The sequence below is a fragment of the Lontra canadensis genome, unplaced genomic scaffold, assembly GCF_010015895.1.
Source record: "Lontra canadensis isolate GAN:19392208 unplaced genomic scaffold, GSC_riverotter_1.0 scaffold88, whole genome shotgun sequence".
Lineage (NCBI taxonomy): Eukaryota > Metazoa > Chordata > Mammalia > Carnivora > Mustelidae > Lontra > Lontra canadensis.
In genome coordinates, this window is record NW_022631082.1 from 6440598 (window position 1) to 6455820 (window position 15223).

General features: G+C 42.2%; 1 protein-coding gene across 1 annotated transcript; it reads right to left on the bottom strand.

Moving 5' to 3' along the window:
- Nucleotides 1-1750: 1750 nt before the first annotated feature.
- LOC116883123 (zinc finger protein 709-like) lies at nucleotides 1751-14884 on the bottom strand. Its single transcript, XM_032884104.1, has 4 exons — nucleotides 14719-14884; nucleotides 4105-4231; nucleotides 3838-3910; nucleotides 1751-3437 (listed from the first exon to the last, which is right to left on the bottom strand). Exons 1-4 carry the CDS (start codon nucleotides 14719-14721, stop codon nucleotides 1874-1876), a joined length of 1767 nt encoding a protein of 588 aa, XP_032739995.1. The 5' UTR covers nucleotides 14722-14884; the 3' UTR covers nucleotides 1751-1873.
- Between the last annotated feature and the right edge of the window lie 339 nt (nucleotides 14885-15223).

Below are 15223 nucleotides of genomic sequence, written 5' to 3' on the forward strand. Positions count from 1 at the left end.
ACTTCAGAGAACATTCTCAACCATAACAATCTAAATTTGTGGATACCTGAGGACTTGCAGGAAAATTTGAACCCATGCTGAATCTTTGATGTAGAACTCTGGAGCCAAGTGGAGAAGCCTACTGCTCAGACCCAATGGAAGTCAAGCAGTTGGCAGTGGTTTTGAGATTATTCTTGGTTTCCAGGAAAAAAAAAAAAAAAAGGAATAAGGAAAACGGGCTGGAAGCACGTGTCTGTGAAGGTGTATGCTTCTACCCACCTCCATACAGGTGGCTGAAAAATGTGCCTAGTCCTATTTCACTTATGAATTCCAAGTTTTATGTAAATTAGGCTTTGGTAAATTCTAACATGAAACCATAAATGCAACAGATTCTAGGAACAGCAGTTCGCACGACGGACTTTGACATTAACAGCTTCACAGAGGGTCATTTCCAACTCTAGATTTATTTTTCTATCTCACACAGGCCTCTATTCTTAATGTAACTCTATACTCCAAGTCCCAGCCATAACCAATGACAAAGAGCAAAGGACAAAAGAAGAAAATAATTCACAAGACTGTAACGTATGATGAACTTTACATATTCACAACTGTATGGCAAGTATTTAGGAAAAAAGAATAAGGCTCTTCAGGTCAATGAGACAGGAGCTTTCTGTTAATAAAGAAATGCAGAATATAGAAATAATGACTAAAGCATACTGAGTACTTGCCCCACAGGAGGACACCAGGGAAAGGAAAATACGAAAGTGTTATTTCTCAACATTCCTTTCCTTACCTAATTTTAAATATAAAAATTAAGGGCGCCTGGGTGGCTCAGTAGGTTAAAGCCTCTGCCTTCGGCTCAGGTCATGATCCCAGGGTCCTGGGATCGAGCCCCGCATCGGGCTCTCTGCTCAGCAGGGAACCCGCTTCCTCCTCTCTCTCTACTTGTGATCTCTGTCTGTCAAATAAATAAATAAAATCTTTAAATAAATAAATAAATATATATATATATATATATATATATATATATATATAAATTAAACCTACTTGCATATTAGAAATACACTTCAATCACCCATGGTCCCAACAGACTTCAAAATAAGAATATAAAAATGTTACAAAGGAAAAATTTACTTATTAAACTTGGGAACTCTTGCTTAAAAAGTATCTACATAATTATCTAGATCACTTCAGTATCTGCTTGTAAAAGTAAGTGGAAGTCCACAGTACAGAGAATTACTTTTAAGAATTCTCCTCAATTCTGCCTGGGTGACTCAGTTGGTTAAGCCGCTGTCTTCGGCTCAGGTCATGATCCCGGGGTCCTGGAATCAAGTCCAACATCGGGCTCCTTGCTCAGTGGGGAACCTGCTTCTCTCTCTGCCTCTGCCTGCCACTCTGCCTGCTTGAGCTCTCTCGCTCTCTCTCTATCTCTCTCTGACAAATAAATAAATAAAATCTTTTTTAAAAAAAAGAATGAAAATCTGATAAAGACCATATGTGTATACCATTTATAATATTTCTTTAATGTTGTGAATTTTCGTAAGTATTCTCCATGAATTCATGTTCACAAAGTTTACCCATATTACTTCTTTCTTTCCCATATAATTTTCACACTACCTTTAAAATATCTGTAAAAAGTTTTTATTTTTTAGTCTATAGTATGAATCCAGGGAATAATCTAACATGATTTTCAGTGTTGTGGGACAATGAAGATTTCCTACATTGTTTACCATCAATGGAATTCTACTGACTTTTCTGGTAAGTTCTGAAGGAAACAGGACAACTGAAGGCTTTTCTGCATTCCATACATTTCTATAATTTCTCTCCAGCGTGCATGAAAGACTAAGCAACAAATGACAGCTTTCTTACATTCCTTATTTCCATAGACTTTGTCTCACATATGAGTTCTTTCATGATTTTGTAAAGAATGAATAAGACTGAAGGCTTTACAACAAATTTTACATCGATAAGGTTTCTCTCCAGTGTGAGTTCTTTCATGTGTTTGTAACGAACTAGGAGAAATAAATGCTTTCTTACATTTCTTACATTTATAAGGCCCATCTCCAGTGTGGATCACCATGTGTGATCGAACACCTGACCGAAAAATGAAGCCTTTCCCACATTCCTTACACTCATAAGGCTTTTCTCCAGTGTGAGTTCTTTCATGTTTTTGCACATAATAGTGACTGCTGAAGGCCTTACCACATAGTTTACATTCATAGCGTTTATCATCAGTATGCGATCTCTCATGTTTGCGTAAGTTACTTGAATATCTGAAGATTTTACCGCATTTTGTACATTCATAGGGTTTTTCTGTACTATGTGTCTTTTCATGTATTCGAAAGGACTGGGGACAACTGAAAGCTTTTCCACATTGCTTACATTCGTATGGTTTGACTCCGGTGTGAGTTCTTTCATGAATTCGAAAGTAATTGGGACAACTAAAAGCTTTCCCACATTCCTTACACTTATAAGGTTTCTCCCCAGTATGAGTTCTTTCATGATTTCGAAGGGAACTGGGATAACGGAAAGCTTTACCACATTCCTTACATTCATGAGGCTTCCCTGAAGTATGAATTCTTCTATGTTTTCCAAGGGACCTGGGAGAACTGAAAGCTTTACCACATTCCTTACATTCATAGGGCTTCACTCCACTGTGTGTCATTTCGTGACTACGACAGTTTTTGGGACACCTGAAGGCTTTCCCACACTCTTTACATTTATAAAGTCCATCTCCACTTTGCTTGATCATGTATCTTCGAAATTTGGTAAGAGGATGAAAGGCTTTCCCACTTTCCTTACATTCATAGGGTTTCTCCCCATTATGACTTCTCTCGTGTTTACGTAAATTACTTGAATAACTGAAGGTTTTACCACATTTTGTACATTCCTTGGGCTTTTTTGCACTGTGTATCCTTTCATGTACTCGAAAGGACCTGAGACAGCGGAAAGCTTTACCACATTGCTGACATTCGCTAGCTTTCTCTCCAATATGAGTCCTTTCATGTTTACGTAAGTTACTTGAGTAACTGAAGGTTTTGCCACATTTTGTACACTTGTAGGGCTTTTCCCCACTGTGTGCCCTTTCATGAATTTGAAAGTAATTGCGACAAGTGAAAGCTTTCCCGCAGTGCTTACATTCATAGGGCCTCTGTCCAGTGTGTGTCCTTTCATGCATTCGGATGGATTGCCGATGCTTGAAGGATTTCCCACATTCCCTACATTTATAGGGCTTCTCTTCACATTCCTGATACTCATATGGTTTGTGTCCAGTGTGAGATCTCAAGTGCTTGTTAAAGGATGAATGACACATGAACACTTGTCCACACAAAGTACATTTACGTAGTTTTATTCTGGTAGGACTTTTCTTCTTCTGATTATGATATGGAATCTGGCTGAAGATTTCTTCATACTGACTACATTCTTTGCTTTTACGGAGTCTTTCTACCATTTGACTGCTGTAAAATATGAGAAGCATATTGTTAATAGGTTATTAATGATCTTATATTTATTAATTATGACAGTGACTTTTGTACCATCTTCAAGGAAAATGTTGGTTTTCTGCATATTTTGATTGTTTGAATATGAACATACTGAGAGCTTTGCAACAGGCCTCTATCTTAAGTATTATCAAAACAGTAATATTCATAAATGGTATTTCTACATGCAGTTTTCAGATACACCATTTTTCAGAAACTGTACATCTCAGTTATATGTGAGGAAAAAAAACTTTTGGTGAAAATATCTTAAGGATCAATGAATTTAAAGCTGGGGTGATTTATTTGCTTGTTTTTAAAATTTCATGACATCTCTAGATTCTCTAATGAAACTCTGTTTTCTCGTGTGAATGCTACTCACCTTAGATCTGTCCCATGATTTTCATTCTGATCTTCACTGTCATGGATATCCCATTTTTCCTCTGAACTACAAACTAGAAAAAAGCAGTATAAATTATAAAAATTTATAGAAAAATTGTTAGGATTCTAGGTCCATGATGAGTTGTGACCACAGCAGGTTTATTAATGAAAATATTCCCATCCCATTTTTCTCCCCTGAAATAGCTCTGATGAGCAAGTTACACTGAATCTCTAATTGATTCAGCAAGTAAGAATGTCATCATCCTACCTATTGAGGCCAAGTTCCTGAAGGTTTCCTGCATCACATCTCTGTAGAGTTTCTTCTGGGAGGGATCCAGGAGAGCCCACTCCTCCATGGTGAACTTCACAGTCACATCCTCAAAGGCCACTGAGTCCTGAATAATCCCATATATGTATATAGGATGGGTAAGACAGACCACTGAAGATTTATACTCAATTTATAAACAGTTTACATATGACTTCCAGAGCCTAAGTGACCTGAGGGGCAAGGGTATTTCTTTCCTTCCTGTTCCAAAGGTGGGACATTGTAAGGATGATAGGGTTTTCTCACTCTGACACCAAATATGTGGTATTTGTTCCACAGCCACTTCTCCAATTCTATGTCACCAAACAGGTGTCCAACAATTCAGTTCTAATCTAAACTACCCAGAATTTAAGTCAGATTCATAGTTTAAGAAGTCAGTCCCACACACTGCCCCTACCTGTGATACCAACTACAAATGGGGAGCCAAGTTTACTATTTCAGTAGCCAATTATGAATTCACAGATTTCCGCTACACTCTGTCTTATCTGTTAATTTACTGAAATGATTTTGAGAAACTTAGCAAAATGCTTTATTTACCATTACCAGTTTACTGTAAAGCATATAACCCAGGAACAGAGAAAAGCTGCAATGCATAGGACGTTAAGGCAGTGGTATGGGTAAGGGGAATGGAAAACAGGGTGTGCAGAGCTCCTCCCTCACCATGGACATACCAACCTCCCAGCACCTGGGTGGACTCACCCTTGCACAAACTGTCAGAATTCCATCTTTAAGAATTTTGATGGCGTTGGGAGGGGGGGGTGGGGTTATGGATATTGGGGAGGGTATGTGCTATGGTGAGTGCTGTGAAGTGTGTAAATCTGGTGATTCACAGACCTGTACCCCTGGGGATAAAAATATATTATATGTTTATAAAAAATAAAATTTAAAAAAAATTTAAAAAAAATGCTAAAAAAAAAGAATTTTGATGGCGGTTTCATTACATAGGCACAATTTATTAAATCACTGGCCACTGGTGATTAACCCAATTTCCAGTTCCTGTCCTATACCCAGGAACTGGGAGCTACAGCTCAACATTCTAAACATTTAATCAAAGCTTGCTATTTTAGGGGGCACCTGGGTGGCTCAGCTGGTTGGGTGTCTGCTTCCGGCTCAGGTCATGATCCCAGGGTCCCAGGCTCTAGCCCCACTCGGGCTCCCTGCTCAGCGTGGAGTCTGCTTCTCCCTCTCCATCTGCTCTTTCCTCTGCTCGCTCGCTCTCTCTCTCTCTCTCTCTCTCTCTCCCTCTCAAATAATATTTTAAAAAAAAAGCTTGCTATTTCAGGTATCCAAAAGCCCATGATAAAAGCTACCTAGTAAGTGGCCAAGAGGTGCCTCATAAGACAAAACACACTCATTCACGATTAATATTCAAGTAACTTCAAGGGATTCAAGAGGATTTTGCTAGGAACTGAGGACACTTACCATACTTCTTTATCATTATACTATAGTAGGGCAAGCCCAGGGACAAGGGCCCACTAAAAAGACTGACAGCAAATCGCTGAGGTAAGAGAATACCTCCCCACTGGCCCCATGTACCTCTACATCAACTGGGATCTTATTTAATATAAGTGCACGATTTGGGAAAAAAAAAACAACATGCTTTCTGGTAACCTCAGGGTGAAGGCAAGAATGTCCCCTCTCACTACACTTAAATGACATTATACTGGAATTCTTAACTAATACACTCAGACAAGGGCAATAAAAGGTAAATAACAAAAAATGAAAGGTAAACATTTGGGGAAGCAAGAAATAAAACTGTCTTTGTATAATGACAAGATTGTCAATTGAGGGGCACCTGGGTGGCTCAGTCATTAAGCATCTGCCTTCGGCTCAGGTCATGATTCCAGGGTCCTGGGATCGAGCCCCACATCAGGCTCCCTGTTCAGCAGGAAGCTTGCTTCTCCCTCTCCCACTCCCCCTGCTTAGTTCCCGTTCTCACTGTCTCTCTCTGTCAAATAAATAAATAAAATCTTTAAAAAAAAAAAAAAGATTGTCAATTGAGAAAATGAAAAAAATTCCAAATAACAAAGAAAACCCCACAAACCAAGAGCAAAAATAAAAGATAAAAAGCTAAGGGAGCCTGGGTGGCTCAGTTGACTGAGCATCTGTCCAACTTTTGGGTCACGGGATCGGACCAGTGGGGCTCCACTCCCAGCAGGGAGCCTGCTTTTCTCCCTCTGCCCTTCCCCTCCCCTTGCTTGCACTCTCTCTCTCTCTAAAATAAATAAATCAGGGCGCCTGGGTGGCTCAGTGGGTTAAGCCTCTGCCTGTCGAGAGGCTCTCTGCTCAGCGGGGAGCCTGCTTCCCTCTCTGTCTCTGCCTACCTCTCTGCCTGCTTGTGATCTCTCTCTCTGTCAAATGAATAAATAAAATCTTTTTTTTTAATTTTTTAAAATATTTTATTTATTTATTTGTCAGAGAGAGAGAGGGAGAGAGAGCGAGCACAGGCAGACAGAATGGCAGGCAGAGGCAGAGGGAGAAGCAGGCTCCTTGCTGAGCAAGGAGCCCGATGTGGGACTCGATCCCAGGACGCTGGGATCATGACCTGAGCCGAAGGCAGCTGCTTAACCAACTGAGCCACCCAGGCGTCCCAATAAAATCTTTTTTAAAAATAAAAAAAAATAAATCTTTTTAAAAAATAATTTTAAAAGTTAAGGGGCACCCAGGTGGCTCAGTTGGTTAGGTGTCTGCCTTCAGCCTGGGTTGTGATCCCAGCATCCTGAGATCAAGCTCAGCATCAGGTCGCCTGCTCAGCAGGAAGTCTGCTTCTCCCTTTCCCTCTGCATCTCCCCCCACTTTTGCTCTCTCACGTGTGCATTATCTCTCTCAAATAAATAAATAAAATCTTTTTTAAAGAGGGGCGCCTGGGTGGCTCAGTGGGTTAAGCCGCTGCCTTCGGCTCAGGTCATGATCTCGGGGTCCTGGGATCGAGTCCCGCATCGGGCTCTCTGCTCAGCAGGGAGCCTGCTTCCCTCTCTCTCTCTCTCTGCCTGCCTCTGTGTCTACTTGTGATCTCTCTCTGTCAAATAAATAAATAAAATCTTTAAAAAAAAAAAAAAAAAAATCTTTTTTAAAGAAGGTGAATATTTGGGTGCCTGGCTGACTCAGTTAAGAGTGTACAACACTTAATCTTAGGTAGTGAGTTCAAGCCGCACATTGGGCATGGGGCCTACTTAAAAAAATAATAAATATGTAAAAAGTTGGGGTGCCTGAGTGACTCAGTTGATTAAATGTCTGCCTTTGGCTCAGGTCATGATCCCAAGGTCCTGGGATCAAGCCCTGTATCCATCTCCTTGCTCAGTGGGGGCCTGCTTCTCCCTCTCCCTTGGCCTGCCACTCGCCCAGCTTGTGCATGCTCTCTCTCTCTCTCAAATGAATGAATAAAATCTTTAGAAAAATTATATGAAGTTAATATAGAAAGGCAATTGCTTTCCTATAGATCTACACAAATACAGTGAACTCATCTTTGACAAAGAACCAAAGGTAACTCAATGGAAACAGTTTTTCTAAGAAATAATGCCAAAAGAACTAGACATCCACATGCAAAAAAAAATTTTTAAATCTACAGACTTTATACCCTTCACAAAAGTTAACTCAAATTTGATCATAGATCTTAGTATAAATTGTTAATTTCAACACTCCTGAAAGATAAGACAGTTGAAAATCCTGGTGATGGTGTTTGGTGACTAATTTTCTTAAAAAAACAACAACAAACGTTTTCATTACAGTGAAAAACTACTTAGTGAAACAGAAGTTAACAGAATGAAAACACAAGCCATAGTCTGGCAGAAAATCTTTCAGAATCACTTATCTGATAAAGGACTGGTATTGGACATAAGCAAAATATTCTTAAAATGCAATAAAAGGAAACAATCCAAATGAAGATGGGAAAATATCTAAACACATCCCTCATCAGTGATATATAGACAGTAAATAAGCACATGAAAACAATTTCAAAATCATATCTCATTAGGAAGTTGCACATAAAAAGAACAATGAGAGGGGCACCTGGGTGGCTCAGTGGGTTAAAGCCTCTGCCTTTGGCTCGGGTCATGATCCCAGGGTCCTGGGATTGAGTCCTGCATTGGGCTCTCTGCTCAGCAGGGAGCCTGCTTTTCTTCCTCTCTCTCTCTGCCTGCCTCTCTGCCTACTTGTGATCTCTGTCTGTCAAATAAATAAATAAAAATCTTTAAAAAATTTTTTAAAATAAAAATTAAAAAAAGAACAATGAGGTATCACCAGTTGCTTATTACAATGGCTAAACATCATGAGAACATCAAACCAACTTCATTGCTGGTGGAAACGGAAAATGGTAAACCTACATTGGATGAAAGGCAGTTTTTTAACACTAAGCATACATTTGCCATACTATGCAGCAATTACGTGTTTCAAATGTACACAAATGAATTTAAAACTTATGTTCATAAAAATCCTACATGTGAATGTTTACAGGAGCTTTATGGACACTTGTCATGACTTACATGGAACCAAGATAATTTCAATAGGTGAGCTGATAAAAAAAAAAAATCACTGGTATATCCACTGGATGAAATATTTTACAGTGATGAGAGAAATCAGGTTATCAAACAAAAAGACACAAAGACAGTTAAAAATCATATTCTAAGTGAAAGAAAACTATATAACAAGGCTACACACTATGATTCCAATCATAGAGCATTTCCCAGAAAAGAGAAAATTAAAAGGCATCAAAAGATCTTTGGTTACTTGGGCTTTGGGGTGGGAGGAAGGAGTGAATGACCAGGTAGAGAACAGGAGATTTTCAAGAGAGTGAAAGTATTCTATAGAATACAAAAATGACAGACAGGGGTGCCTGGGTGGCTTAGTGGGTTAACCCTCTGCCTCTGGCCTGGGTCATGATCTCAGGGTCCTGGGATAGAGCCCCACGTTGGGCTCTCTGCTCAGCAGGGAGCCTGCTTCCCCCACCCCTACCTACTTGTGATCTCTGTGTCAAATAAATAAAATCTGGAAAAAAAAAATGACAGAGACACGTCATTTCACATTAGTTGAGGTCCTGAGATTATACAACACAGAGTCAACCTTAATATGTGGACTTCATGCACTAAAGTTGGTTCAACAAATGTAACAAATGTATTACAACAAGATATAAAATATAGGACAAACTGTGTCCAGGCAGAGGGTTATTATGGGAAGTCTCTGTACTTTCCAATTAAATTTTCTGTAAACCTAACTTCTCTTAAAAAAAAAAGTCTACTAGTGGGGCACCTGGGTGGCTCAGTGGGTTAAGCCTCTGCCTTCAGCTCAGGTCATGATCTCAGGGTCCTGGGATCGAGCCCCGCATTGGGCTCTCTGCTCAGCAGTGAGCCTGCTTCCTCCTCTCTCTGCCTGCCTCTCTGCCTACTTGTGATCTCTCTCTCTCTCTCTCTGTCAAATAAATAAATAAAATCTTTAAAAAAAAGTCTACTAGGAAAAGAAAAAGAGACACATTAATATTCACACCTCATAACTGACCCATGTGAGGCAGACCATCTTTCATTCAAGGTATTTCAACTTATTTCAGTAAGCCATTATGATGCTTTATGAAGTCTGCACCCTGAGACTTGGAAGAGAGGAGAAACTTCCAGTGAATGCCTATAAGAGTGCCCAGCACAGTGTATTTTGAGAAGTGAAATGAGTGCCTTTGTTAACTATCGGTAACATCTGGACTTGGACATCGATTACATGGCTCCTGGCAAGGCCTTGTGTTCTGGCCTTAATATACATATAGACAAGTGTTACTTTTATTTATATTGCGGATAGTGGAGACAGAGGATTCCTAGAGTTCTTTCACCCCAGCAGGGCAACTTAGAGAGTCACTCCAGACTAGTGAACAGGTGAAGATGGTGTCAACCGTCAACTGGTGCTAAGATCACTGATTGATGTACGGTAAGTTGTGATGACCCTCTGGTCTGATCCAATTCAGACATAAGAAGCAGCAGTTCTGCCTAAACTCCATTATGTACAAATGTGGTGATGTCATACCTAAAGTCTATGAACTCCCATTGCTTTGCACTCAGATACTCCTATGGAGCTCCCCAGAGAGCCCGGGGTCTGGGAAAGGGGGGGACTTCCTCCAACACCATGGCATCTTGCAAAAGACTGCAAAAGAGGGCCATGCTCTCCTGTACCTGGCTATCCCAAATCCACGGTTTGCCCCATGTCTCAAGCTTGTCAAAGAGCAGCCTTTTTCAAGGCCATCATGGGTTAATTCCAGGAGGCATGAAAGGAGGTCAAGGAAGCACTCAAGTAAAGAAGTCTGTGGACAATACCAGTGCCAGTTCAGTGGCAGTTTCAAGAATCTCCAGACTTTTGAGGTACCGGTACCCACTGTAATAGCATAAATGGGTTCAAGTAAAATTTGTAAACAAGAAATATGTTTCCTCTGGAACACAGTAGATGTGAGTGCTGCTGGGAGAACAGCTATTTCCTCGAGATGTTAGAGAGGGGAGGTGTCACATTATCAAACAATTTCCAGTAAAATAACAAGGTTGACCAGGCCTCACATTTATGCATGACAATGCCCCATCCACATTTTGCTAGCTCCTTTTCTCAATGTTTGCCTCCCTAGTATGTCCTCAGGGGAGGAGATCACTAATGGGGCACCTGTGTTCTTGGAGAAGCCCAAATGCAGTTCAGATGACTGTTTGGGAGGGCAAAACTGTTGAAGATCCATGAGGATAACCCAGGAAAGGTGTACTGTGTCCCTTCAAGATGAAGGCCACTGCCTGCTGCGAGGCTGTTGAGATAAGCACCGACCCGAACAGACCCCACCCAGTCTGGGACAGCCGGGTATTTTTTTTACCCTGTTGTTGATTGGTTGAATCAATAATTTCCCTGAAGTTGGGGACTGGGTATAGAGGTCGACTGGGCGTGACCACAGTTAGAGTTACACAGTTGTGGCAATCCACTGTGAGGTGTCATTCAGCTGCTCCAGATAAGAATAAGTCAAATCAGCTTTTCACCAAAGAAGAGGCACTGGGAATAATCAACCCCTCACTGAACAGGTTTTGTATATGGTTTCAATCCTTCAAGGGGCCATATGAACTACTGTCAGAGGGTACAGTGCAAGAGGTCTCATTTTTGTGAAGACAACTTGTAAGTGACAAGGACAAACATCAGTAAGAATAATACACACTTGCAACTTCTTCTTGGATATAGGAGGCTCAAGAAATGATCAAAACTCTGTATTTGGGGGGGGCTGGGCTTAATAGTGCTGGAAGGAACTCAGATACGTTCACGGTGATTTTCTTAATTACACTCCCTATTTTACAAGTTTATTTTATTTTATTTCCTAAAGTTTTTTTTTTTTTTTTTTTTTTGACAGAGAGAGAGATCACAAGTAGGCAGAGCGACAGGCAGATAGAGGAGGAAGCAGGGAGCCTGATGCAGGGCTCCATCCTAGGACCCTGGGATCATGACCTGAGCCAAAGGCAGAGGCTTAACCCACTGAGCCACCCACGTGCCCCAATTTATTGTAAATATATATATATAAACTTGGGGCACCTGGGTGGCTCAGTCACTTGAGCATCTGACTCTTGGTTTTTGGCTCAGATCATGATCTCATGGTCCTTAGCTCTAGCCCCGCATCAGGTTCTGTGCTCAGTGTGAAGCTGGTTTGTCCCTCTCCCTCCACTCCTTCCCTCTCCCTCCCTCTCTCTCCGGAATAAATAAAATCTTTAAATAAATAAATAAATATATATATATATATATGTGTGTGTGTGTGTGTGTGTGTGTGTATGTATGTATGTATATATGAATTTATGTATATTATAGTATTTAACAGTCTTGGTTTCATTTTAACTTTGTATTCAGGAAATCATTTTAAGATATAATTCCTTTAAACACTAGAGATTACAAAAATGTAAACCATTTGGATGGTTTATGAAAATTTTCAGATGTCTAACTAGCAGGACATGGGGCACCCCAGTCTGTCCATCCCCTACATCACATGCAGGCTATTTTTCAGGAATAAGTAGCATATTACATTAGCGGTTTGAGTTGAGCACCTTACATGCACTGGGTTTTCAAGTATTTACCTAAGCTTTGGGCAGTTTTTCTTACATCAATTAAAATAGGAATTCAATTGCTTTAGCCTGTTGAATGTCACTATTCTCTAGGGGCATGGACATGCTCTAACTGATCCAAAAATGAAAAATGACCTTAAGAAAACTTAACTGAGTACCTCTCACGTCTTGAAGTTCTCCTGTCTAAAGAGAACACAAATTCTATCTAGTTCCACAATTTTCTTCTTTCCCACTGTATCTCTCAATCAACTCACAACTCCAGAGCCCAAGTGCTTAAAGGAACTAGAGCCAAAGGGCTGTACTATTTAATCACTAAAGGAACCCAAAGTAAAGAAATATAAAGATCCACACATATGAGCGGCCTGCTTCCCACGGGACAGAAGGAAAGCCACATTCAGAAAGTTCCACATTCTAGGGGCACCTGGCTGACTCAGTGGGTAGAGTATGTGACTCCTGATCTTGGAATGGTGAGCTCAAGCCCCACCTTGGGCGTAGAGCTTATTAAAAAAAAAAAAAAAATCCAAATTCTAGACTCTCCTGGTGGAGACAGAAGCCCTGGAATGGGTCAGTATATGGAAGGAATGATAACAGACACGTGAGCAGCCACCGGAATGAACGCTGGGAACTTCACATACATGCAGGGGAGGCGATCCGGGAAGAAAAACTGGGCATTATGTACTTCCCCTTGAAGGCTCAAGGGGGTCAGAGCTTAGAGACACCGTCCTGAGGACTCTGCCTGCCACTGACACTGCTTTGCACCACCAGTGATATCTTAAATGACATAAACTTAATGTCTGAACAATCCAGCAAATCACTCAAACCAGTGTTTATGTGGAAAGGAAGAGAAAAAAAAAATGTAGGGCACTTCACTGGCTCAATAAGAAACCTCACAAGTATGGACTGCAGTCACAAAAATAAATAAATAATAAGATGTTAATTATTAACAGAACAACTTGTTTTATAAACTACTAATCATAGTTGAACACTATAGGTCTGCACGTCTAAGCCTTGGAAATCCATTTGAACTCATTCCAAATTAGAGAACAGACCTCAGAGTATCAGTAACACACTCAAGGGAGGAAAAAAGTAAAAAATAATAATACCTGCAGGGTAACACTAGAATTTTTTTTCCCTGAACTTACCCCTTTCTTGACTCTTTGGAAATATTTTAGTTTTTCACGATGTATGGATTAAATAAATTTTTATTCATTGAAAAATCTGAGACTAAAGTTCATGGAATAAATCGTTTAAAGGTGACAAACTGAGGGGCACCTGGGTGGCTCAGACAGTTAAACATCTGCCTTTGGCTCGGGATGATCCCGGGGTCCTGGGATCCAGCCCCACTTCGGGCTCCCGGCTGGGCAGGGGAGCCTGCTTCTCCCTCTGCCTACTGCTCCGCCTGCTTGTTCTCTCTCTCTCTCTCTCTGCCAAATTTTAAAAAATAAATAAATAAAGGGGGGGGCGCCTGGGTGGCTCAGTGGGTTAAGCCTCTGCCTTCGGCTCAGGTCATGATCTCAGCGTCCTGGGATCGAGCTCCACGTCGGGGTCTCTGCTCAGTGGGGAGCCTGCTTCCCTCTCTCTCTCTGCCTGCCTCTCTGCCTACTTGTGATCTCTCTGTCAAATAAATAAATAAAATCTTAAAAAAAAAAAAAAGTGATGAACCGAAGGAAGGACCGCGCTGACAGGACAGGTCACCCAGGAAAGTTTCAAAGAGGAACCTCCAGCCGAAGGACTTTCCATAGGATGACTGTGCCTAAGAACGACCCTGGAAGGAGGGGCACAAGGATTTCATACAACGTTGTTCCAGATCATTATTCGCTATTTTTCTCTTCCGTAAAATATCCAGGAACAAAAACTAAACCCGTTTAAAAGCGCCATCCACTAAGAGCAGGAAAAAATGATAAATAATTGAAATACTTGGGTCTGTTTGAAACGCACCATGAAGGACGAATAGCTAGTTCCTAGTGACGCTGTGAATTGGAAAGGGTAAGTGGGCCAGGAGGGATCTGGAAATTTACGCAACGACTGCCAGTCCTAGGGAGAGCTGGGCGTGGGGTGGAGGGGGGTGCGGGTGCCGCGACAGGATCGTGGATTTCCCACAATTTTGGGAAACTCAGGAGAAACGAGGTCCCCTCTGAAAAGAAAGGAAGGGCTGAAGACCCCACAGACCATGGCACCTCCCGAGCACGAACTCCAGGGAGCCAGTCACGATCCTCCCCGGTCACCAGGGGTCACCGCACAATGTGCGGAGACGCGGAGCTGCAGGCGCAGAGCCGTCCTCAGGGCGGAAGTTGCCGGGCGCAGGGACGGGACAGGACGCCGGGGTCCCGGCTGCGGGCCCAGGGCCCAGGCCGCGCGCGGGAGGGGACTGAGGTCCGAGCGGCGCCACGGACCGACTCGAGTCACAGACTTCAGAGTTATCCTCAGGGAGGCCAGCTCGCGCCCCCCGCCGTCTCCGGGCTGTTCCACCCGGTACTCCGCCCCCCGGTCTGGAAGACCCTGCCGGCACACTCACCATCTCTAGCTTTCCGGGGTCTCCGGACGTTCTGCCTACGATTTCGGGGAAGGTACAGGTCTAAGAAAGACAAAAACCCGGGAAGGGCGACCTGGAAGCTCTAAGGACAGGGACCCCCGATCCCAACAATGGCGGGAGCCAGAACCTCCCGCGGAGTGACTGCGGAGTATCGCCCCGCCCACCTGCCCTGACGTCTCCCCTGATTGGACAGGTGGCGAGGCCCACCCCCGCTCCCTCGGGAGTGACAGCTGATCAGAGGGGAGATGTCTGGGGAACCGCGGTGGAAACTCGTTCTCTCCAGGGATTTTTACTTCGGAGGGTAATGCGGACGGTCCACTCGTGGAACTTGACCCTTCTTCACAAATACAGAACCTTAGGAGTCACCTGGCTCCATTTTGATTATATGAAAGCGTTGGGTCTTCCACGCAACACTTCCCCATCCTTACTTCACAGTTTAAAAATCCTATTGCCCCCCGCCCACAAAAAAATCCTATTGCCTTCCAAG